The 26,395-nt window shown below is 43.4% G+C and overlaps 2 protein-coding genes across 3 annotated transcripts in view; one reads left to right on the top strand and one right to left on the bottom strand.

Moving 5' to 3' along the window:
• Positions 1-554: 554 nt before the first annotated feature.
• On the top strand, positions 555-2,812 carry LOC118438743. The gene is made up of 3 exons (XM_035859448.1): positions 555-1,001; positions 1,127-1,259; positions 2,256-2,812. Exons 1-3 carry the CDS (start codon positions 590-592, stop codon positions 2,554-2,556), a joined length of 846 nt encoding a protein of 281 aa, XP_035715341.1. The 5' UTR covers positions 555-589; the 3' UTR covers positions 2,557-2,812.
• Positions 2,813-3,150: 338 nt separating this feature from the next.
• The window catches only part of LOC110859366 (cysteine-rich motor neuron 1 protein), a 78,012-nt gene continuing 54,767 nt past the window's right edge, over positions 3,151-26,395 (bottom strand). For both annotated transcript variants that reach the window (XM_035859341.1, XM_022108314.2), the window contains 10 exons: positions 12,846-12,903; positions 12,382-12,626; positions 10,618-10,734; positions 10,335-10,424; positions 9,478-9,534; positions 9,291-9,416; positions 8,624-9,121; positions 8,119-8,423; positions 7,837-7,966; positions 3,151-5,796 (listed from right to left, as the gene is read on the bottom strand). In XM_035859341.1, the coding sequence (XP_035715234.1) occupies positions 5,417-5,796; positions 7,837-7,966; positions 8,119-8,423; positions 8,624-9,121; positions 9,291-9,416; positions 9,478-9,534; positions 10,335-10,424; positions 10,618-10,734; positions 12,382-12,626; positions 12,846-12,903 (2,006 nt within the window). In that variant the 3' untranslated portion in view covers positions 3,151-5,416. The remainder of the gene's footprint in view (positions 5,797-7,836; positions 7,967-8,118; positions 8,424-8,623; positions 9,122-9,290; positions 9,417-9,477; positions 9,535-10,334; positions 10,425-10,617; positions 10,735-12,381; positions 12,627-12,845; positions 12,904-26,395) is intronic.

Consider the following 26,395-nt stretch of genomic DNA (forward strand, 5'->3'; position numbering starts at 1 on the left):
GTGTGTTGAGCACTATCCGAAGTGAACTCTGCAAATGTGGCTTTGGCTGAATTTGCCTCCTTGATTTTCCAGATTCAGGCAGGATGGCGAGGCTTCCATTCACGGCAAACCAAGCTCGACTTTGCCGAGTATAAAAAGATCCAGGAAAAAAATAAGGCTTTGAAGAAATCTATTGAGGTTCGTTAGGCAAATTAAATTAAATGACAAGCGACGCACAGCCCCTTCATCTCCGTCTGCTCCTTAAAAATGAATGCCGAATCAGTTATGAAGATCTAACTGGGTGGAATGTGGATGTATTTTGATGATGAATGATGGGGAAAGCTCTGCTTGTGTATGTGTTCTGCTACTTAATAAGCATTGCTCCAGCCAGAGATGGGAGAGAGAGTGAGATTGTTTGAGGCAGGATGAGATGACTTTCTCCTTTCCGCAGCCCATGCATGCATAATCACGCCGTATTCATTTCTCATTCTCGAAAAAGCTTGTCTCTTTTCAGAAAATAAACAAGTTGGAGAGTGCACTGGTGCAGAATAATGCTGCCAAGAAGTCGGACCCGTCTCCCGAAACTTCCTCCTCCTCGTCCGCCCTGGACATGGCAGCAGCTGCGGCTGAGGAGGAAGACCAGGGTCAACAAGACCCTGCGAAAAAGTCCGTGGCGAAACCACCGGCTGATGCGGTTCACAAGACCAGCACAGCCCTCCAAGAGGTGGAAGATCTCCTGAGAGACAGCTTCCCTGACCTCGCCAACAGCATGTCCGACTCGAGAGTGGCTGAGCTCTACGCGTATGCGACGTCAACAATGGAAGATAGTCGTCGTCGGTCCTCCTACGACTCCCCCACGGCGAAAGCGAGGCGAGGATGGGATGGAAAAGACATTCCACCAAAACGCACGTCTCAGAAGAAACTGCTCCTTCTTGAGAAGCCAAGGACGGGAGACTCGGTGGACGACCTCTTTCCAGATCTCCCGTCAAAGGACGGACTGGTCAAACCAGACCCTGTCAAAGGTAAGGCCCAGAATAATGCTGCCAAGTGTTTCCACTAGTCTCAACTTGCCCCCTTTTCAGCTTGTACTCATTTTTATACATCCAACGTGATGTTTACTAATTTATCGAAATCCAAATATTTTCAGTGGAATCCTTGAAACATGCAATTCGACTCCTTCGGCAAAGGATTCAAACGCGAGAGGTCAGCGAGTTGCAGAAGCTCCACTATTTGCTTCGGACGACAGTTCAGCCCGGCGTGCACTCTGACATTTACTGCAAGTGAGTCCACATTTCTTTTCGTCACATGCAACCAGCGATGATGATAACATTTTAAGTTCGAGTCAAATTGAGCGTTAACTTCACACAAGCTTGTCTCCGTTTTGGAAAGTGAGCAATTTGGAGCAGAATCATCTCAGTCAGGGCTCGTCAAGAAAGATGACTTTATATTCATGCACATTTGTTTATTTATTATGCTCCACGCGCGAGCTTCTCAATTGACAAAACTCCTTTTTAATTAACTTCTGGATGAAGCCTCTCCTTGTCCATGCGGAGGAAGGCGACTGTGTGAATGTCAATGTAACACATTTAATTGAAACTTGATTACGGACACCCACACAGCCATGTAAATACGTACGTCCGTACGATGTATGGAGCATATGCATCGTGCTTCTGTGCGACTGGAATATGTGGAGATTGGAGACGAGATGTTATAATTGGACAGAGCGCAACTTGACGTATTTTTCTAGTGTTTGAGTTGTCCACATTTATTTAATCTTTATCGCCTTGATGGATAATTTAGTTAACGAGCGTTTATTACCAACATCAACATCCAATAAGTCTTTTCCCTCTTTATTTACGTTGGCACTTAGCACGGAAGTTCATGAACTCTCTCTCGCACTCTTCATCTTATCTAACGTGATGTTATCCGTGTAGCAAAAGACTGCATAGTTAAGCGAAAAGTCCCTCCAAATTCACACTTTAAAATATTTAGTGCTTGTGTGTCACTTGCTGGGGTACAACTATGTATGAATGCTGGATGAGAAGGAGAGTATTCACTAGTCTGTAAACACAAAAGTGCTGTGAGACGCTCCGTCATCTCTGGAAAGGAAAAGTTTAATGAAGCAATCCAATTTTTGTAGACATTGATACGACAGACATGAAAAATTGGCTAATTTTGCTCCTGGAATAAAATGCTTCACTTTCAGTCTACACCTCTCTTAACAGTTTAAGCGATCTAATCAAAATGCCTTTTGTGTGTTCACACCTTTCTTGCAGTGAGTTGACCGAGTTTGAGAAGCAGCTCAAGTCCGTCAAGTACTGGACCGCCCCTCCGGATCCTAGACTAAAGAAAAAGGGAAATGGATCCTTGGAGCAGAAGGGGCAAGATTTTGTCTCACTTTATAGCGAGGAAAACGAGACTCCGAGGATTCCAAAGTCGTCCACTGGAGGAAGGAGCACCACGGATGACGAAGGGGCCGTGTCGTCCACCGCCTTCGAAACGGACACAACTGTGACGACGGGCTTCGAAGCGACCGACGACTATGACGTGTACCAAAACCAGATTCGTGCTGCTTAGAAGAGCCTGTCACATCCATCTTCATCTTATCTTTCCTTCGGTCCGGCAATGTTTGTGTGCAAAGTAAAAGTCTCACAATAAAACGTGTTATTGATTGACCAGGATTGCCTTTCTAAGTACATACGCTCCGGACACGGCAAACTTTTGAACCAATATTCTCTGCTTAAACAAGGAAAGTATTCTAGACGCATTTGTACACAACTAGATTAGCATTTCACCATTGGAACCAATTTTGCTTTCCTCTTTCTCCCCGAAAGACTACTACGTATACCAGAGAGGCACCACACACAGGTGGGCAGACAGAGTTTACGTAACAAGACACATAGATATGTACATTTTGTCCCCAAAATGCCGTGCTGAAAGTTCAAATTAAATAAATAAAACAAGTCTGTTGTGTAAAATATATTTATTGCAAAAGTTTATCCTCCTTCTTGCCGTGTGGAGCATTATTCAATCCATTTAACTGTTCAACTGTTCAGGTCCAGGTGAGCATAACTATGTGAATTCCTCCCATGTTTCACTAAATCATTATGAGGACGAGCTTCTGTGAGGCAGAAGTGCGTTATGGGAGGAAATATCACACAATGAGACGACTTTTTTCTTGTCAAAAACAGCTTTATTCCAATGACTTTTAAAATCATAATAGTTTTCTTTCACTCAAAATGTACTGAATTATTTAATTACTTATCAACGTTGTTTGTGTGTGTGTTCGTATATAAATTAGGGTGTAGAATACGATAACGGTATTGTAATAGTTACTGCTTACGTACGTACATACATTAAATAACACGTTTAATACTATTCCATTACAAGATCACATTTCGAACACAAGTTGCAACTTTTCTACTGCATTTTTCTGCCTCTCTACGACGTAATGCATAAAACATACCAGCATCAAGAACCTAAATAAACGACGTGGATGCCATTGAGGCACAAAGAAATAAGTTGCATTGCAATCTCCTTCGTCACTAGTACGAATAGCACTGAAAGGGAAAATCATATCGAGACGAGGTAATTCCTTAACTAAAAATCTCATTGATTTTTCGACAGAATTTACAAGTTATCCCCAAAGTTCCTGAGTAAATTAGCAAAAGAAAACATAACTAAGAGTGTTTGGAGACATTTTTGGGTAGGGCTACAGGCTACGTGGCCATGTTAACTGAGGATGAGCCGAGGAGAAGAGGTAGTTTGGTGGCGTAAGAGAATATTAGTTTGTACAAAATGTTAGACACATAGCTTGCATTTGTTGGTACACGTCCACTCGTTCGCATCATCATACTTACACAACAATGACAATAGTAATAGCAATACATAATACATAATAACAGTTATAATAACGTGGTTTCGGATTCCTTACTCCGCTAAAGTTAGATTAGATTATGTCGATGATTATGAGATCGCAGTTCACTCTCCTTCATAATATTTTTATCCATAAATACACAAGTAGAAACAAAAAATCACATCAATCTTACAGCAACACCATCCATCTCGCCTCTCTTCTCGCCAAGGGAGAAACCTCTGTGACGAAGATTTTCCCCCACCAAACCTAATAATCATTAGTTACTTGCTTATTTACACAAACTGACATCAAATACGTGTCATGTCGAACTAATTTATCGTATTATTAACAACTCTTCTTATCCCCTAAATATTTTACATAATTTGCAATGCATCTTAAATCTGTAGTCGTATAATAATCCTACATATATATGCATTTATCTATTAATTATCGTATCGCTCAGAAAAAATAAAACTTTTGCATCTTATGAATACCCAACTTCCAAATGCATATTGAAATGACATGTTACTCACACTGAAGAATGATGAGAGTGATCCGATCGACTATGATTACATCGAAAATAGCGTATACCCAATGCATGATACACTTTGTTCGAGTTTAGCTGAGAGCGAAACCATTTCTTCTTCTGACCATGACTTGCAAGGAATAATATTCATTTATTTAGCCCCGTGTGCAGCACTTTGCATGTCCTACATGAGCACACTTGTTTCGTCGTGGATGTTTTAAAATCATGTTATCCTCCTTCCTTCACGACTCTTCATGATTTTTTTATGTGGACCTTCGTTTGGGTTTATTGCAAACAAAACTCTATTTGTGAAGCACCATCAACTTTTTTTTAAACACGCAGAGAAGGTTTCCATCCATCCATCCATCCATCGAGAGACGGTAACTTACATGAGAAATAAAATGGAAAGGTCTGAGGGTTCAGAGGATGTAAGTTTTGATTGGATTGGATGGACCCCACAGGTCGAATGGATGTTTGGATAATTGTTTAGTTGTAAACATCATTCCTCTGTTATTACGTGCACCTTCTGTGTGCGTCGTGAGTTGGGCACTGACTGCAGGGCGAGGACTTGTGTACATTAAAGCCATTGTTTGATTTACACTTATTACATAACAATTTGGTTGAACCCTAAAAAGTAGTGTATACTTTATGATTATGATTAGTATTATTGGTGTAGTAGAAAATATTTAAATCTGCAGTAGCTTGTTTGGTTCGACTTGTGAATATTTACATGGATTTTTTATGAGACGAGATATGAGGACCGATGTGGGATATATTTCACGTCAATAAAATAGAAGAGTAATGATCCTATCGTATATGCACACTTTGACTACGCCGGGTAGAATTTGCAGGGAAATATAGCTACATATTTATGTATTTGTATAGCTCACCAATCAGAATGGCGGAAAACTAATGGTGGAGATTTGGGCCGAGGAGTTAAAGGTTGAGGTACACTTTTGATGATGATGATATAAATATCTGCAATCTGTAGACTGCACAAAACTCTAGAACCATTGAAAGATCAGTGTCGCCACTTGGAACAGGAGAGGAGAAGATCAGACTTTATCACTGTTGTTGCCACCCCCGGCGGAGGAGGAGGAGGAGGACGAGGAAGGGTTGAAGAGGGGCTTCTGCTCAGAGAGCTGGGCGCAGGAGGAGTACTTGTTGTAGTCGCACTTGTAGCAGCAGTCGGGGGTCACGGGTGGGGTGTCCTGCGACGAGTTTGACGAGTGGAAGGAGGGGGGTGCCTTCTTGATCTTTATTAGTCTGGAGGACGAGCAAGCTCGGCGGCAGACGCATTGACGGAAGAGAACGACGCCCAGGACCAGGCTCAGTCCCAGCACCATCCCGATCAGCACGGCACAGTATGGCTCCATCCCCCGCGAATGCAGCTCAGGGGACGTCCCCTCCTCAGATGACAGCCTTCGAAGGTCATCTGCAACACAGAGGGCTACACATTTAGTAGGAATTTCACATATATTACAGCTACACATGTATGTATTGCATAACTCATTCATACTGCTTACTCTGCCTCAAGTGCAACAACACCTACGTATTTGCATCAAATTAATATGCGCACTCTACACATTTCCTTTTGCGAAGAAAGTAGAGCGTGATCGAGGGATTTGTGAATACATAATGTTGAAAGATTCTCCGCTGATTTCCACAATTTTCAAGTCAGACTTTCTCTTGCGTCCCATTCACTGCCTGCGCTGGATACTACGAGTCGGATCAGAGCTAGTCTCGAGTGAAAAGGAAGTGAAATGTGGGCTCTTATTCCTTCCATGTCAGGGTAGGTGTTTTGTCCGGACGGTCATATGTCGAACACACCCGGTCCTCATAAATGAGTAACATGAATACAGAGAGAAAGCAGCGAGTGGGCCATTCCATTGAAGTTGACACACGACGAGTGCACGAGGACGAGTGAATTGAATATTATTTATACCAAGGGAAGCAGAGAGACGTGCTCTTTCCCTCTTGATCTCTTCTCAACAAGTTCAAAAGAAATATGACTCGTTCGTACGTACATTTGGCAACTCAATGGGGAATCCGAACCTTCCAGCTCCCATTTCACTCCACATCATTCGCCAGGCTACACCTTTTTTCTCAGACTGCCAAATAAATTAATGGACTTTGATTTTATTCAGGTGTGCGTTTTTATTCTCCTGCACAACAAACGACAAGGTTCATGAACATCCCTCTGCCCAGAAGAAAGTCAAGTTATGAACTGTTAAGTGTGCACATGTAATGTGAACGTGCACGAGCCGGAGGGAGGCTGTCTTTAGTGACACAGTCAGTCCGTCCGGAAATCTGATACTCAAAGACGGCACTTTTTCCTAGAAAAAGTCAAAACTGAGACCTTTTCAAATTTCACCCTTGCATACTAACGAGCTTTTGATGAGTGTGTCCCGTTTGTGGAGAAAGGACAGCCAGCATTGTGTGAGTGAGCACTTAATGATGACCCGCACATGCATGCATGCTGATATATTCAGTCTCCACCAACCAGGAAGTCGACTTGTTCCTGGGAGGACTTCCTTGGGATATCATGACAGTACTGCTCGCCGGAATCGTAAATTCGCAAATGACCCGATCTGCCGGAGGAAGTCAAGTCGTTGTCGGGATATGGCTTGAGCAGGAAATGTCAACCGCACTGCTGAGACCACCCGATACGGGATTTCGCTCTCGGGCTTCAATATTTCTCCCACCGACGGCGAGAGAGAAACACAAGTCAAGAGTCAAAGATATACAAAAATCCAGCTGCATCTATTTCACTCCATTTCGTCAATGGACATGGGATTTTGAGCAGGATAAAATATTTCAAAAAGCAGCCTTCCCATTCATTTTTCCATATCTGGATTCAAAACAGAGCGAGAGAGATCAAGAGCCTGACAGTTCAAAAAATGCCCATTAGGCTCATGTACCAACATGATAAATGGATTCCAAAGAGCGAAATACAAAAGAAAACTAAAAAAAAACTCGATATTGTGGGGCTGCCTGATCATCCATTGTTCTTGCAATTCAAAATAAAATGCTGGCTCAAAAATTCCGTGAAAGCGGAGACACCGAAGGAATTCACTCGCGCACTGAATCAAAAGATTGTTCGCATTTTGGAACGAAGGCAATTTCATGCTTCGAGGCTGAAATCCCCGTCAGCCATTCGCCTGCTGTACACTCACTCCACATGTACGAACGGAGATAAGTTCTAAACATGGAAAGTGAAAGCGACGTGGTACACGTGTCCTTTATCTCAGTCTCCTAAGTTCAAAAGTCATAACCTCTGGAAAAACGGGCCCAGTTTAAAAAGCTGTATCCGAGACGGAGATTATTTACTTTCTACTCTGATCCGACTCTGAGTTGAGACTTAGAAAATCAAATCGAGGGCGGAAGCAAAAAAAGAGAGCAGAGTCCGGAAATAAAAATATGATCCTCCCGTCGAAGGAAGTGGATTATGTATTTTTGGTGGAAATCGACTAACCGAGACAAATGGGGCAGCACTGATTCTTGGCCAGAACAGGTCGGTCACACTCGAGTGGAGGACACTTTGCCACCGAGAAGCATTGGATACTCCCTCCGTCACTGCACACGCAGCTCTGACACGCTCCCACCTGCAATAAATACAAACAAGGACCCAAATACAGATTTTTAGATAACGTGCTTTACGACGAGAACAACTTTTATGACGACTCTCCTCCGAGAAATTTAATTCACAAGGCAGTGATAAATACCAGGACATTTGATTGGAGAAAGCCAGGCATACCTTCCACGTCTCCCCGTGACCATAGCTCTTGAGAGAGTCGTCCGAGAGACAGTTGGAATTTAGCGAGGAGTTGGTCGTGACGGTATTTTGGTGGGGGCAGGAGGGGCAGCATTTGGTGGGAGGGGTGGTGAGGGTGGGTAGTGGACACGGGGTGGGAGGACAATCAGGGGCGGCGCAGAGTACTTGGCCGTGGTGGCAGGTGCAGTGGAGGCAGCCCAGACCCCAACTCTCCCCCTCCAGCCGCTCCGTCCCGTCCGACGACTGACACACCGAGATGGAAAAGTTGACGTGGCCCACTTGCTCGTCTGTGGGGTCATAAAATTATATGGATAAGGTCTCCATCACTAAAATGGAATACTAGTAAAACGTCCACAGAGTGGAATATTATTAAATTCCTCTCCTTCTTATTGGGAAACGCCAATAAATAATGGCGAGCATTAATAATTATTATCACGAAAGTTGGTGGAATTTAATACTTGTGAGGATCGGAGGATTATGTACTAACCTGGACAACGCGGACAGCAATCTCCCGAGAAGAAAATGGGATGTTCGCAATTTGGAGGCTGACACGTAATGAGGGTACACATTTCAACCCCGTTTTTGCAGATACAGCGCCGACATTTATCTGTCCACTCTTCACCCTCGAATCGTGGCAGTCCATCTGAAACGTGACATTGCTTTTTCTCCGGAGAAAGCAGTAAATTCTTCTCACTGCTCGTTCCCCGCCTGTCTCCTTCGTCTTCGCCTCCTGCTCCTTGTCCTTGTTCCGTCGTCGTGAGATCTTGGCGACATTTGCATACGGAACATTGCTGCTCGTTCACCCAGAAGCCGAAGGGGCAATGGAGGTCACACCCTGCCATGTCTGTGCAGCCTGACGTGGGTTGTAACTTTGAGAGAGAACATTTGCACGTTGGGCAGCCCATCCGATCCAGACTGAAGCCATTGGGACAATCCAGTCGGTGGCAGTCCAGGAAGGGACACGAGTTGTCCTTGTCACCTCCTCCTATTCACCAACATCCATATGCATCAGATTGTGCAACGTGAATGAATGCAATTAAGGGCCTCAGCCAGACAGAGATGAATTATGCATCAATGCAATTATGCGAAAGGCACTGAAATGACTTGTGCATGTGCAGACTTGAATGAATCCTTGTTGATGATGACTGACTTACCGTTGACGAGGTCGCAGCGGGGACAACACTCCCCAGGGACGTGGACCGGGTTGTCGCAGGTGGAGTGACACATGGCTGCATGACACTGGACGCGGCCCTCTTTGCACGTGCAGGAGGTGCAGGGATCTGTTCAGGGGTTTTGATTTATGACTACGCATTTTGATCGGAGCAAAATATGGAAACTTACCCTCCTCCCACGAGTCAGAGTTGTTGTACACCCCACCCGATGCTGTCGTGCAACCCACTGCCAAAAAAAACAAATAAATGTACTTATCTACTAGGCTTATGGAATGCCTGAGAACAAACGACTGACCCAATTGGGTTCAAATTTTGCACAGAAGTATATTGGACAAAGTTTGGAGTTAATTTGGAAGATGAGCCAAGTCGGTCCAGTGGTTGACCGGTGGGGGTCATGTGTATGGGTGGGCAGGGCATTCTGCACCAAAATTTCGAATAGTGCTTGAAAGCTGAAATTTGTCACGCACTCTGCAAGAAAACCATAGCGCTGGACTCCGACACTTGTCAACTACATCCGCTAAATTAACCTTCAAGTTTACCAAACGCGATTCAAAATTTATGGCTCGAGTTTACACTCCCAACGGACTTTTCTACCAGGGTTTGGACATTTACAAAGATTTACGATATATCATGCATGGAGGGGTGCGACACTCGAGTCTCTCCCGTCCAACATAAACAAACGCACACGCATGTAAATCCATCCTTTCTTAGCAAACAAGGACTCTTGAAGTTGATCCTACTCAAAGACGCACAACAGAAGTTTCCGCAAAAAAATCCAGTCACAACAAACCAATTAATTAATTGGACTGTTAGAAGTGCTCAACCATTTTTCGCAGTGATGTAAGGAAAGGAGAGCGACGGCGTGGCTGTATTAAAATTGGCACGACAAGACTTGTTCGTTCATCATCGTTCTTGGTTGCTTAGAAGGATTTCCTTGTTCTGACACGTCGACTCGAGTGACATCATCGTCATCTTTCTAGCTAATGAAGATTTATTTGTTGCTCCAAAGTCGGATTAGTTTCTTACCCACACAGACCGGACAGCACGAGTTTGGAGGAGTGCGAGCGAGTGGACATCCTGGAGGCACGTCGCACTTGATCGGCTTGCACGAAATTACTAGGAGACAAATTTAAATGTATTTTAGTGCATTTTTTGTGGCAGTGGTGTCACACAATTATGGGAATGGAGATCGCTACCCCCATCCTGCAAAGGGCTCAAAGCACCCAGTCAGCCTTCCTTGGCTGGGTGAAAGTCCTTCAACAAACAAAAAGAGCCCTATAGCTAGTCCCTCCAAACAACCTGACCTTACCTCCATTGTGACAAAAGCATTCCGAGCAGTCCTCCCGATTCGACCACGTTTCTCCCGACGAGTAGTCTCGCCGATTGTACTTGCAGCCCTGGTGAAACTCGTCCACTTCCACCGGACCTGTAAAAAGATTTCTCATCACATACTTGATTCACTTCTCTTTACAGATTGTGTTCCTCTGGGAATGGGAATCAATGAGTAAGTGCTCTAAACAGAGTGCGAGACTTTACTCCCACTTTATTATGGCTTTTGTCCCACTTATCCTCATTATCATTATCACCACCACCACCACCGGTGATGATGATGATGAGGTCTGCTCTGCCCGGCCCGATTTTCATTAAATATTTACACTCCTTGAAACTATCCCATTACTTCACCTTTGAAACTTTAATGGATCTCACAGCCACGCATTCACTTTCACCCTGCTCCCACTCCACAGCATGGCCAGAAAGTAAGCAAGACATCTCCCTCGCTCGCTGAGAAATGTACAGATTAATTTCAGAGTCTAAAAAACTTTGGAAATAAATTGGGATGAAGGTGCTGCTTTCTTCTTTGAGGGGACGCGCAAGGCTGCCGGACGGCCCCCTTGGTCCGACCCCCTCCACTCCATACACATCCGTGTGAATGATACATATGCACGCCAGAGCAAGCTGTGGTGGTTCTCACTGAGAGTGGGCACGATGCGAGTAATTAATCTCAAATTTATGACCACAAAAAGTTAAGTCGTGCACAAGTCGTGCAAGAGAAAGTTGGCCAAGACGTCATAATTATTATCCGATAAATTATTAAAAGTAAGTTCACCACACACAACGAAGCAAGACGGGCGAAGGTGGTGGATGCGGAAACGGCCTTTCTCCACGACTTTCACTTTCCTCCAGTGTGGAGAGAAGGAAGCATAATTGGGATGTTTCATCACAAACGAGGCGAAATTTCCTATTCGAATCCTCTCATTTTCTAGCCAAGTAATTCTCCTCTTTCACATCTCGCATAATAACACGAAAAAAACTTGTACTTGCAACTATCTAAGTGTGCTGGAATTTTGCAAAAGTTGCAAAATTGTTCAACCGTTGAATATGCATTGATGAGCAATGATAACAGGAAAGTTGGAAACTAGTTCGACTCGTTTCAAACTTGTGATAAAGACATGAATTTGCAATTTGAATGTGTGACCAATTTCTTTCAGCAGGTGGTGAAATCTCATCAAAGTTTGTGTAAACTTGTGGTCTTCTCACCACTCGTACAAATTTGTGCTCATTCACACCCATTCCTAATGCCCATTGCTATTTTCATCAACTTGGTAAAAAAAAGTTTATCGCACAGGCACGGACGAAGGAGGCGTCAAGTACATGCAGATTGGTTAATTTGATAGCAAGACCAGGGTCGTGGCTTTTAGTTGGTGGAGGTATTCGCCTTTCACAACCACCGTAGAGTTGGTGGTTCGCTGCTAAATGCTCTGGAAATTGGACATGTGGACGCAGACCGAGTGAGATATTATTACGCCCGTAAATCATTTATGGTGACAAGTCCAAATCGTACGCTTTTCGTGGTGCATGGAAATCTGAGCCGTCTGCCCCCACCATTAGTTGGGTGGTCCGCAAACGAATAATTCAGCCCGCCGCATTATTATTATGTCCCATTTAGTTTACGATCCAAGAAACCATTCCATATGCAAATATGTATTTTTGTTTGTTTTTAATAAGCAGTTTGACGACCAGAATGGCAATAGTTTAGTAAATAAATATACCCCAAATGTGTATGTGTACTTACTTGGCGTGCATTGGAATTTGGGACAACAACGCCCAGGTTCTCGTGTCGAATTTTGTACAAGTTTGGGGCCTGAGCCTGGGGGGCAGTAGGGAGCGGAGCAATGCAGGCCCGGGATGCACTGACACTTTTCCAGGGATTGCTCCGGACAGCAGCGCTTCTCTGCAGACAGCCCATCCTCCTGTGTCCCCTCTGGGTGGGCGTGGTGTTGGAGGTGGTGGTGGTCCACGAGGGAGGGCAGCCTGTAGCTGCAGGGAAAAGTCAACACAAAAATATTGCTCATCTCTTCATGATCATTTCGCACATTTAGTACAGGAAAACGGCATGTCGAAATCAGGGGGATAATAAATGGCAAAAATAAGAAAGTAAACATACAAGCAAGTGAATATTTAGTGGGGTCACCGGCCATATTTAGAACAAACGTATACAAATCTATACAAATGAGGGATTGGAAGAATTGTCTTTACCTGTCTGCAGGACACGGGGGTGACACGGGAGGACACTGAACTTTCGCACAGTCATCATCTGCAACCACAAAGAAATTGAGTATGAGAGGACGAGTCAATTATTCCTGTTTGCAGTGTCAACATGAGCGGAGGAGCAGAAGAGTGATAAATTCTGTTCGTCGTCTGGACGCAATCATCATATTTCATTGTTTGCATAAGGCTTGACAGGCCGTTGGCCGCTCAAGAAGAATCGAACGGCGGCGGCGGCGGCCACAACGACGGAGATTAGCTAAATATTCCACAATCTGTACGTACACACGCTCGTCTTATTTATGCAGTGGATGCACAACATGCAGAAAGAGAGAGTCCACGCGAGGAGGTAAATATAGCCATCAAATAATCATAAAATTCCTCATCTGCTTTTACAACAGTTTGAAAAAAGGGCTCGTAAAGTAGTCACTTCATTCTCGAATTGAAATGTGACGACGATAACAATTGGACACACACTAAACTTATGATTGAAAGAAGTACATACGTAACACCACCATCATCCTGAACCAGCAATTTTCACTCAACTTTAATAAATTTGTGTCATCTCCTTTCCTCGTCCAGTCCTCCTTCTTCGTCACAATCCACAAGTGTCACAAAGTCATACGTACGTACATATGGTCTTAATAGAAAAAAGTCGTTGGAAACTTTGTCAGTTTCAACTTTCACAAGTTTCCAACTTTCCCCCCCCTGTTTTTTTAACTTTCTGCTCAATAAATAGAGAATTTCTGTGCAAATATCAAATATTAGATTTTGTAAATGTCCTAAAAATTCGCAACTTTAAACTGTAACAACTTTTTGAGTAAATTGTGAATTCAAACCGATCTCAGGAGTCAACGTAATTGCATTAGAGCCTTTGGACTTTTTACGTATGGAGACCACATCCTCGCCGCATAAGTACATATCATTTTTTGCCTTGTGTAACTTTCTCACGCTTTCCCCGTATTTCCCACCGTCAAGCCATCTCACCTGCGTGGGTTTGCACATCAACTGCCCATAAACCTAGCACCCAAAAAACAAAGTCGTCGAAAAACAATGAGCATGATCTACTTTCCACCCAACAAATTTCGCAAGGTAAGAAGTTTTTACTCCAATTCTCTGGAGACAAATGAATTGCATGTGTAAACAGCCTCTGGAAACCATGAATTTTGTGAGGCAGAGTGCGTCCTGGTATGTGCATAAACATGTAGAACATGTTTACAAAATGTCCAGAAAATATGTAAATCAGCCTCCCACAGCTACCAAATAAGTGCGTATGTAAGCAGAGTCAAAAGTATCTAAATTTTTCAATTACTCGGTTCCCACCTTTAAATTTTTGGATGAACAGGGTGCCCACTGGGTGTGTACCCAGTGGGCATGTCTGTCTCGGAGAGACTGAAAGACTCTGCTAATGGAATTCTTAATCATGTTTCGAGCGTGTAGAATCAATTGTCACCTCATCTGTCGCATTTCTTGCGTAACTCTTTATGTAAAGAGTAGTTAGCAACTCCATCAAATTGGATTATGAAAGAAATCCGTCGTCACAGTTGGCTGGCAATGGTGAGAAAAATTTGGGGTATGAATTACACAATCAATTTATCCCATAAAGCTGATAAAACTTTAGAGCACAACGGTCACGGAAATTGCAAGGACATTTACGTGCCGAATCGCCTCGTTGAACGAGGATAACGAGGAAATACCTGTCGCCTCCTGAATATAATACCAAGCTCACCATTTATTTCTTCTGCATTTTTTACATGTTACACTCCACTCAAAACCAGAGAGAGAATAGATGCACATGGAGCAGAGGGATCTAATGATGACCATCTTGTCAAGGAACGAGAGGCCGTCTTTCTTGGAGGCTTTGTGTCGATGTCGTTACGTAGCTCCAAGTCTTGACCTCATGCTGGTGGGAACGCTGTTTGGGAAGAGGTGGGTCATGTAATGTTGCTGAGATGATGTAACTTATTGTGAGACAAGAGTCCTTCTCTCTGATCACTCGCAATAATGATACCAACCAAGTCGACCCGTGATGACGAGGACAGAGTTCATTTCACTCCACGGGAGATTGAGATGAGATGTCACTCTCTGCAGAGCGGAGGAGGAAACGCTCTCCCAATGACAAGCCAACTAATAGAATTCGCGCATCTCTTTGCGAATCACTTTCTGCAAAGGTCAGTCTCAAAACGAGTCTTCATGTGCATGGTATTGATAGCATCTCACAATTCGAAAGTTTTGCATAAACTCTCAATCAAAATGCAAGCTGTTTGCTTAAATTGCTCAATTTTCTGCATTTTACGCAAAACAGCAATTAGGGATTTATGGGGCCCCATCACATCACATTTGTGGTCTGCATGCGAGGGATGGTGTGTGAGCAAAAGACGACCCCAGGCGAAACAACGAGTACAACATTTGTCGTCCCAACACCAAATAATTGATACTTTGAGCACCAGAAGATCATATCCCCTCAAGAGCGAATGAAGAACCGATCGATGGCCATAATAAACAGCGAATCCATGCAAAATAAACGCCATTAATTAAAGCGATCGAGTCTAATCTGTAGTTGTGGTGGCTGCGGAGTGACCCCACCTTCCTTCTGCCTTCTGCGTACGTACATATGTACAGATATATAGCGTACATATATGTGCATCCTATTAGACCAGACTAAAATCTGTCTGTGCCGTGTTTTCGTCGGCCACACTGCTTCAGGCCAAAATACAGGACTGATAGTACGACGACTGCTTCCTCCATATCACCACTCGCTCGAGAAATTAGTCCCATTAACGCCAACGTTAAGTTTAATTTGGGTGTTTGTTGGGGAGCTTTGTCGAGCAACCAAAGTCGGACTTGCCAAATCGGAAAGTAATAATGATTCATGTTTGTATTAAATTACAGTAAATTATGAATTATAAATGCATTACACACAACATTGGTCATACACAACCACCACTCATCCCGTATCAAGAGTCTAGATAGATAGCAATACGGTCATGTTGGACATGGTTGTGTGTGTATTCTTCTCGTGCTTCAATAGTGCTGCCATGTATTCTGCAACGTGAGATCCTGTTCGATCTGTGGATGGAACAAAGCGGACAAACATTTTAATCTGGTAATGACCTGTAAAATTTAATGCGCTCAGAGGAGTCAATCCTATTCAATAAATATTGGACCTGAGGAGCACCTAATGATTTGGTCACGATAATTCCAAAGGGATCTCTTGCATATCAACGTGTAAGTCACAAACCAATGCAAATGCACAGTTTGCTGATTTTAGTACAGACTCAAAATACATTGCAATTAAATTTTCTGGCCCTATCGACGATAAGTTGTAAATAGCGACGGACTGGTGCATGGATGTGATGAGGGATCCCTTCTTCTTCCCACCAAAAAAGAAGACAAGACAATGGTGAAGGTTCCAAGTACACAATTCCGATGAAGTGAATGGCTCTATTACAAATTAACATTTTCCACGGCCAAATAAGGAATCTCTCTCCTGCGATCACTTTTCTGCTCGCACATCCCGACCGACCTCTTCCTCCTCCTGCATTGTCTGAAGAGGCATTAACGCGAACATTGTCGACTCGTAACAACAATACAAAGGGTGAGAGACATCCATGTAAAGACGAGGATTAAACTCACACTGATCGCCTTTTATCAGGCAAGATAGGCACGTAGACGGACAAGGAAAGTGAGCTCTCGTCCACTAAAAACTCGTAAAACGGCTTGAGCTCTTTTCTTTCATTTTAACAAATAATAATTTTTATGTTGTTTGTCTTTTGTCCAAAAACAAAGAAAGAGAAGAATTTCTGCACCATCGTGTCGAGATCAGTGCGGGGCGTTATTACATCGCATTCACATGCATATCATTTATCTCTCTCTAGCTGTTGTGGGTTTTATTTGGCCGAGTAATTTTAATCCAACAAGTTTTACCTGGCTGCCTGGTGGATGTACAAAAGGTGAAACGGCGGTGGTGGTGCACAAATGAAATGGTTCACCACCTTCTTTTTCCCGAGTCCTTTGGCTTTGTTTTCTCTCTGGGCTTCGAATTTATGACCGTCTTATCTTATCTTTATGACAAAGTTGCTGATACTTTTATTATTATGATGTTCTTCTTTCTGCAAACAGCCGCAACAACAAGGTCAACAATAATACCCACCAATCTGCTACATTTACATCTCCCCATACGCGCTCACAGGCTTTTTTTTTATTTGTGCAACTCGTGTTTGCCCGTTGATTAGAGTCCTTCTTGGCGATATTACTGCTTTTGACTTTGGGTGGGTGGGTGGCAGAGGTGATGCTGATTAGTGTGCTTTCTTGGTCGGACGTTAACATGGTCACGACGTAGCACGTATGGGAGAGAAAAGTAAACATTCCTTGTGAAATGCACACATAAGTAGGTACGTATATTGCCAAATAATCACCCTCATCACCGCTCAATAAGCCAATGCCCTTGACTCTAGAAATGGAGTGCTAACTGCTCTGTATTGGCCCAGGCGGGGTAGCGAGTGAGGTATGACGACGCTAATTGCGAATATGGAAGCTTGTCTCTCTCTGAAATATTGTCTCGCAAATATTTTCTTGCAAGTTTGGTCATTCATCTTTTTGCTCTCATTTCGCCCAATCAGGGGAAACCTAGAAGTCCTCGATCCAACACGACAAATTTGTATCCTTCCTGGCATTCCAGGCCTGGCACATAAACAGGGATAATAATCATTAGGACGGAGCGGGGCATGATTTACGGCGAGTGTGTCCTGATGGTTGGCTACCTTTCCCTTGTTTCCCGTTCCTCCTCCTGCAGCCCCTGGTTCGGGTGGCGGTGTGATCCTAATGAAAGCACACCGCAAATCTCAATTCATTACGAAGAAAGCTTTCCTTCCTTCCATGGCGACTACCACCTCCGAGGAGAGCCGCCATTAGCCCCAACTGCCGAGGTAATAGCACTGCCACCGGAAAACACCACCAAACTTCTTGGCCACATGAGCATGAGCAGCAGCCAGGGTGGTATTATATATTTGCAACTGCACAATAATCACACCAAATAATCTCATTTGCGTGACCACTAACTCTTCTCTCCTGACAACCCAAGTCTCACTTTGGCTCACCGTGCGTCTGCCTGACCAGAGGGGAAGATTCCGCCCGTGGATGGATTATTATCTCTGTGGATGCGTCTTCTTGTGCTGGAGATGCGGAGCAAATCATAAATTCGCCGTCTCATTAGCACGTAACTATCACTTTGTATCCCAAGTTGATTAGACATTTGCCAATATTTATCACCTTTTTATACGAAAAGCGATCAAATTTTGGGAGAGATAATCGCACGAACCCCGTGTAGAAATCGTGCTCTTGTGCAAAATCATAACTTTCCCATGATTTACGACCAGAACCCTCAATTATCGTCTTCTTTTTTAGTCAATCAGCGAATGTGAATTTCATTTACTTCACCTCCCTCCCACTCCTCTTCGTAGCCAACTATGTACTCACGTGCATCGCAACTGTGGCGAGTGAGCAGTACGTGGTTTGACCTGGGTGGAAATGCCACATCATCTTGTCCAATTATGTCAAACGGATCAGAATTAATTTGGGGAGTTTGTTCGATCCTTGCTTCCCAAATAAATAAATAACTCATTTCCTTGTCTGGTGTCGAAGAAGTGAAGGAGCACAGAGTTCAGATCCTTTATGATTGCAGACTCTTTGGTTGCTAATTTGCATTTTTGTTAAACTATTAGCCATGCATCACCATCCATCGTGCAACATGATTCTCGCCACTTCTTATTTCTGTCAAAAATTGGATTGCAATATGGAGAAGATATCCATCATAAAAGCGAATGATTTCTCAACCTACCTTCGCACATACTGCGTGTCCCTGTCATAAATGTGTGTCTACTACGTATGTACACAGCAATATGCAGATCTCTGATGTGCACTCACTCACTCGATGGATTCACGCAAAACAGGAAGAGCAAAGTGGTTGTGGCAGTGGCACTCAATTTGCAGAGAGAGAAATTTGAATGTGAATAAGGCGTGCGGAGGAATATGATGGGTATTGAGAGTGACAAATTGGGTTGTCAAATCTTTGCCATCATCCATCCCAACAACGCAACAGCTAACAAGAATCCGCACAAGTTGAGCAAGCAGTGTACAATCTGCTGCCATTCTCATTATTCTCATCCCACAACTACCACCGGCATATGCATATCATTCCCCTGTCAGTCTCACAAAAGGACCACCCTCAAGTCCTACAGTCAAGTCGACTCCTTGTGAATTAAACAAAGAAAAAACCTGAATTTTAAGGATGGAGGAGGAAGAATGGTAGATGAGCTGGTTAACTCGATAGTCTTGATTGATCTGACTGATCAAGTGATCAATCATGATTCCTCACTTCTTGGCAGGGATGGATGAACGGGTGGCAAGAAGAAGGTACACACACCAACCAACCCTCTCCTCCCTCCCGTTGCACAACAAAAGAGTGATACATCAAGTGCCAAGAGTAAAGTTGTCGCCGTTGTCGCCATCAAGCTGCATGGTTGCTTGGGTTGGGTGCTTGCCTGCGACATACACGCACGTATGCATACCTTTCGTTTGGTTGGACTACTTGAAAAGTCAGCAGAAGAAGCAAAACTTAATGAAGAGGACAAAACCGTTTAATTCCTACAAAATAATTCCACTGTGACAAGGTTTCTGTACTTGGGGGCTGCTAATACGAGATTAATTCCCTTGGTTGCGTGCCATGGAATGAATGCGATACATACTTTGCCACAAATGAGAGAATGTCACTCCTGACTACTTTTTACTTGACACATGATTAACTATTGATTAGGGAGGTATGCAGTCGCGGTTGGTTGGCTGTCTGTATTGGATTTTTGACGTGTGGCAGAAAAGAGAATGACCAAGACCTGAGACGGAGGGAATGTAATCCTCCGTCCGGGTGAGTGAGTCGATGTATTGTGTGTGCGTGTCCAGCTCACTTTCCTCTCGAATAAGAAGGCTGGGTTCATTATGGAAATGGAGAATCCTTTTAATTATGATGGTTTTAGGAGTTGCAGCCCAAGAGCGAGCCAGCCAGCAATCTGCCGTGAGGCGGATTTTGAGATAAGTTTGATATCAGAGTCATTTGTCACTGCGACACCAAACAGACTGTCAGATAGCAGAATATTACGACCACCAAAACATCTCATGTATCACAATTAAATCCGTTTTTAGACACAGATCCACTCTGCCAAACCCACTCTCCCAACACAAACCCACGCATCGCCATGTTTCATACGCCGAAACCAAGTGATCCAAAACTATAGCGTCAGGTTTGCACGTTGCTTGTGATGAAGAAGAAACTCATTAATAAATTTTGCCCCATATAAATCCTGTTAGATTTATCATGCATGTAGATCCCAGGCAGGTAAAGAAAGATGAGAAAGGATCATGAAATGAACTGTCAGCCAAATACCCCTCGCCCACGCACACGCCAGTTTTACAAAAAAATCCAAATTCAGACGTTATGATACATAACAAAGTGTGTCACTCGTATTCCCAGCGCACAAGGAGGAAGCTGATTTTTGGAAGTAATGGAGCCGTGGCTTCTGAGCAGTTTTACTCGGATTGCCTCGAGCTGGAAAAGAATAAGCTGTGTCGACTGAGGTGGACTCGCTTTATGATGTCCGTGTAAAATTCGAGCTTTCTCATCCCAAAAGTGGAGTAACTTGCTGTCACTGTGCTACATAAGTGAGTACTGCTGATACCACTGGGTTATTAGGTCCTTCCATGCCTTGGGTGCTATGCGGTGTCTCAAATCTAAATAACAAATCGCACCAAAATCCAGCAAAACCATTTGTGACTCGGTTTCTCCACTTTTTTATGTCTCAACCAAATGACTCAATTTGGCTAATGTTTTAAAAAGAGCAATAAAATTATGCAGTTTGTGCAACAGTGTTTCATTCAGCCTCCTCTCCTTCGCCTCTCGCACAGCTTTTTTCCAAGTGGGACGGAGATAGGACAGCTGAATAAATTGGACAAAGCCGCACCGCAACGGGACCGGATGACGATAACAATTATGTTCAAGATGCTGCGGAATCATTTCATTTTCCGTGTTCAATAAACAAAGGGTGTCCGGCTGGCGGGAGGGACTTATGCAAAAGCACCCTTTTTCATTAATTTTAATAACAATTGCAAACAGACGAGGAAGAAGACGGCGGCACTACAGCCTTAGCAATTTCGGAGAACATCACACTAATGAAAGTGCTGTCTGTCTGTCCAACTGTCCAATTTAAACAGAGCTCATCACAAGAGACGCTTACCAATATTCTCAGCCCATGCAAATCACTTTTTCCTTTCCCACCAGGCTCTCTTCTGATCCTTCCTATTTACCACTGTCCGACTTCTACGCAGAGGTTGCTCCAAAAAGAAAACAAAATAAGTAATGTCGACCAAATATAACTAAGCAGAGCTACAATTGTTCCAAAAATGCGGGACAAACCAGTCGAGCTAATCCTAATCAGGTTAATTAAATTCAGCCGAAAGGATCCGTTTCTTAATTGAACAGCCATTTAGACGAACTCTGTGATTGCGTCGTTGAAGGCGTCGCAGTTGTAAATTGTTTAAACATTCATCCATCCGTCGTGTATTTACTGAGGAGGGGAGCTTGCGAGGTTGATAATAACAGATCTTGATGCCCTTTGGATATGTGATAGGGTCCTATGAGTGTACTAAAACCCTGAAGTGGTTTGACTCCATGGCCACATTTGCGCCCCCCACACCCACTCAAAAATGCCCAAAAAACGCTTTCACTCCAGTTTTCACTCACTTAAATCCACGCCAAAAATCCAATTTTACTCGGATTTTGAAATTTCTTTCACCATTACACTCCCAGATAGTTGCTTTCTTCTATCCAATATCAAACTCAATTTTGCTGATGATTATTTCGCAGGCATAATTTGCGTTGTTGATTACTACAACAATCCTCATTCAAAATTTCAAATTTTAAAAATACTAAAAATTTCGAAAAAATTGAGTTTGATGTTGGATTGCATGAAGCAACTATCTGGGAGTGTAATTGTGAAAGAAATTTCAAAATCCGAGTAAAATTGGATTTTTGGCGTGGATTTGAGTGAGTGAAAACTGGAGTGAAAGCGTTTTTTTGGTATTTTTTAGTGGGTGTGGCGGGCGCAAATGTGGCCATGGAGTCAAACCACTTCAGGGTTTTAGTACACTCATGGGACCCTACCACATATGCAAAGGACATCAAGATCTGTTATTATCAACCTCGCAAGCTCCCCTCCTGAGCTTGATGGTGAATATGGCGATAGTGGTGATGGAGTCTCATGGCTTCATCTTAAACCCATCTCATCCTATGCCACTACTGATCGTCCTCGTTCGTCGTCTTAAGTGCGACGTAGAAACGCAGTGTCAAATATGACATAAATTTGAAACCAGTTGAACATGCAGAAAGTGCAGTGCGAACCAAGAGTCGTAGTTAGTTGGTGATTTCGTGAGTGGTGGTGCGTGGGTGGTGGTGGAGCCAGAAGACTTTGAATAACGGGCTGCATGCTACTCTTGTCTGAAAGTGTTGATGCATTTAATTTCGAATCCTATTAATAGCAACCTCGTCTAAATACTACTCGCAGTCTCCTCGTTGTTGTGATCCTCTCAAATCGTTTGCATCCTCAACTGCATCTCTGCATCCAGAAGCCAAATTGATCTGACATTGAACTAAAACACAAATTCCATCCGCATTGCCAAAGAATGGCAAAAGTTTCACTCCGACCGACCGACTGAGATACTCTCGTCAGGAATTTGCAGCATGATAAAAATCGACACGGAGAATGAGCCGATGGATGCCACGAATTCTAAAGATAACGAAAAAAACATGGTCCCATGAAATTTTGTGCTGGGTCAGATCTGGAAACGGAGTAATTTTTTATCGCCGCATGAGAAATGTAACTGAACGTTGAGAGTGTGAAAAATTAGTCTTGATACGCTTGGCAAAGTGGTCCTGGTGGCAGTGGTGGCTATTTAGCATGTGCACAAGACTACGACTGACGCTTTCTCAGAGTATTTTTAAGATAATCTCTTTCGTAATGAGTTCCACCTCTTTCTGAGTAAAGCACACACACACACGCCCTTCTTTCATCATTAATTACCGAGGTAATTGCACAAGTCAGCTCGGAAAATACTATTTTTCATGCCTTTTGTCCGTTAACCTCTCGACCTGCGTAATCCCTGTCCTGGCTCGAGCACGACGAGGAATGAGTACAAGAGAAGGATAGGTACGAACGTGTACTGCCCCCAGCGTTGGCCTTTTGACACGACGTAAGTACGTACAAAATTACATTGTCGGCCGACTCGCTCTCTTTTGGTGGTTGGGGCAGTACGAACGTTAATCTCATCTCATGCATGCGTCACCACACACATTTTGTATTTGGCCACTTGAACTTTACACAATTTTTGCAATATTTTGGTCACCTTGTTTACTACGAAACCTACCCAAATCATGTTTTTTTTCGAGGCGACGACAAGCCGCCCTACTTAACATTTTTGCGTGGAAAATGTGTTACGACATTAACTGTGGCGTGGCATGGCATAAATATAATATGCATCATTAAGTCAAATCTCTTCAAAATTTGTGAGCTAACGAGCGACAAAGGGAATTTGAGAATGTGGGGCAGTAAAGTGTAGCAGCTGATGGTATATCATCATCAGTGACGCATTTCGCTCAAATTTCTGAGAGTTGTCACCAGATTGAAAAATGAGAGAAATTAGTTTCAAATTTGTTGGCGATGGATGTTGTGTGGTGGTTGCCTTGCTTGCCAATGGCGCTGGGCCAACATTTCATTCCCCCTGTCACTCACTCACCCGATCGGATATGGTCACCACCCGAGGAACGTAATGGTTATGCTGAATGCTTCATGTTTGCCCTCCTCGACATCCCCTACTCTACATATGTCACTCTCCACCACTCTCGTCCGCATCATCAAAAACCTCTTGGACCGAATTATAATGATGCCCATGCATTTGCCAACCGCTCCTCGTGGAATCTGTGCACTTTGGGCCACGAGTGTGCTTGCTGCGGACACCCAGAGATGAGAAAGTGGCAAGTGCTCAGGAGAAGGGTGACATGTGTACAGTTGCTGCTTCACTCCCAAACACAAATACAAACAGAAAGTAACATTTTTCTGCGTCAATAACTCTTTTGCAGAGGAGGAGGAGCAGTTGGTTGGGTTCTGGGTACCCTTTCGGGCCAGCAGCATTCAGTGTCTCCACAAAAAGAGAAAGTCCAACAACTTTTCCAGAGAAAAAGTCCCACACATATCGAAACACATAGGCTTCGTGAAATGAATGAATGGGACGGATGTTGGTCCTTTGTTGGTCGGGCTTTCACTCCTCCTTGTTGTCGCTTGGCTTGCTTTTCAGCTACACAAATCTACGCCATGGTCAGAGTGAAACTTGGTGGCGGATAAATAGACAGACGACACACACTAAGGAGAGTGAGTGAGAGAGTGCTAAATAAATTTGCACAAGGTCTTATCCACCAGGTCTCGTGAGGTAGGTGCATGGATGGCCACTACTTATTTGCCACGAATCTATCTCCAACTTCTGATTCATTTCATAAAGAGGAAACCTTTTAACAACTTTTCCATTATGCTTAACCCTTCTTTCTTACATGCTTGGTAACATTCTAGAACTCCGCTTCTCGATAAGAACGAAAACCCAATATCTTATCCATCGCCCAAAAAACTCGTGTACATCAGACCAATATGTGTCTACCTAAGTTGATCTAAATAGGTTTGTATGCAAAGCTTCTCGTGCAGAAAGTGCAGCACGGAGGGCGGGCAGGTAATGTGCAAAACATGTTCTCTTGTTCCAAAGTTGCTCCACTTTGAGTCAATTTTTGCATCTAAACATGTAGCACAAAAAGTGCTGGGGCTCTCAAGTGTCACAACTTTTTTCCCCTAAAATGAAACAGTATTGAGGAGAATAAAATGGAGTTGTGTTTCCTGGAATAAAGTGGATGGAGTGAGGCGAAAAATTGAGAAAGTGAATAAAAGAGAGTTCTCATGTTGTCCTCAAAGTTGCTGAAGCTCTACATGCAAAAAAGACTGAATGGCGTGGAGGACAAAGTGCACAAAAGGTATGCGTCAGTCAGTCAGTAGGGTGTCCCAACTTTGTAAAAAAAATCGCTTTTTCCGCTCACGATTTTTTCGCTCTTTTTGTAAACCGCACTGCGCATGCGATTCCGATCTTTTTTCCGCTTTTTCTGCTCAAAAATAAAATCTACTTTAAGATGATTTTTTCGCTCTTTTTACTACTTTGAGTGAAAAATCAGTCTCTCAGAGACATGTCTAAGGGGACATCATCCGATTTTGATGCCCTATGGAATATATGAAAAGTGAAGGAGGATTTTACTCCATGGCCCCACCTGCGCCCGCCACACCCCCTGAAAAGCATTGCAACCACTAAAACTACCGCATTCAAACCTTTGCCAAAAATCCTATTTTCATCCAATTTTGGTAATTTTTGGATTTACATGATCTTAGATAGTTGTTTTATCATATCCAACATGAAGCAAATTTAAATTTTAAAAGAAACTCGAAAGTTTCCTAACCACCCATTCTCTGCTCCTGAGTATTCAAGCGATAAAAAATCGGGACAGTCAAGTATTGAGCGAAAAAAGCGGATTTCAGATTTTTTTAGCTTTTCGCTTTTTCAGATCTTTTTTACAAACTTGGGAGACCCTAGTGAGAAGCTTTGATGTTGCTGGCTTATTCTTCTTCTGGAGAAGGAGGAGGAGAGAGAGAGGGGTGGTCCGTACAGTCATGACCCACATTCTTCAACCGTGAAACGTTGTACCACATAAGAACACGGCAAAATATAATAAATTATGACACGACTTAATGTCCACGGAAAACAGTCTGTTTTATAGTATGAAAATTACGATTGACAGCGATATTGTACGTCCAAATGCGTTTTTAATAAGTAAGTACGTTTCTCCCAGTTGTGATTATAGCAAAATGTCGTGTTGTATTTATGTTCCGCCATGCACCATATCAAACTTGGCTAAAAACTGGTGTTTCTTTCTGCCCAGCTTCATAAGTAGATGCACGGGATCCGTCTCACTCTCCTTTATTGATTTAGATCATGTCGTCTTGGAGGAGAACGTGTCGTGTAGCCCATTCCCAACAGATCGGACGCAATTTAAGGACGCGCACACCTGACAAAAATCCCGGCAGGGAAATGCGAGTGAAAGTGATCCAGCAGGCACTTATCTGAAATGAGATCTCTCTCTCCACCAGCAAGCCAACCAACCAACATGACATTTCAACATGCCAACAATAGGCACAACACGATGTCATCCACCCGTCACAAGCAAAGGGAAATACAACTCTTCGTGAGGAAGAGGAAACGAGATTTTTTTGCAGGATTCAAATTTTGTATTAAAAGCTAATGCAGGAGGAGTGGAGATGAGATAAGGAAAACTAATTACGACGACGATGGATGGAGCAAGAAGTGCAGCTCTTGTCCACTTTTACTGCTTGGTGGAATGACCATAAAATCAG

This window comes from Folsomia candida, unplaced genomic scaffold (assembly GCF_002217175.1).
Source record: "Folsomia candida strain VU population unplaced genomic scaffold, ASM221717v1 Fcan01_Sc025, whole genome shotgun sequence".
Classification (NCBI taxonomy): Eukaryota; Metazoa; Arthropoda; class Collembola; order Entomobryomorpha; family Isotomidae; genus Folsomia; species Folsomia candida.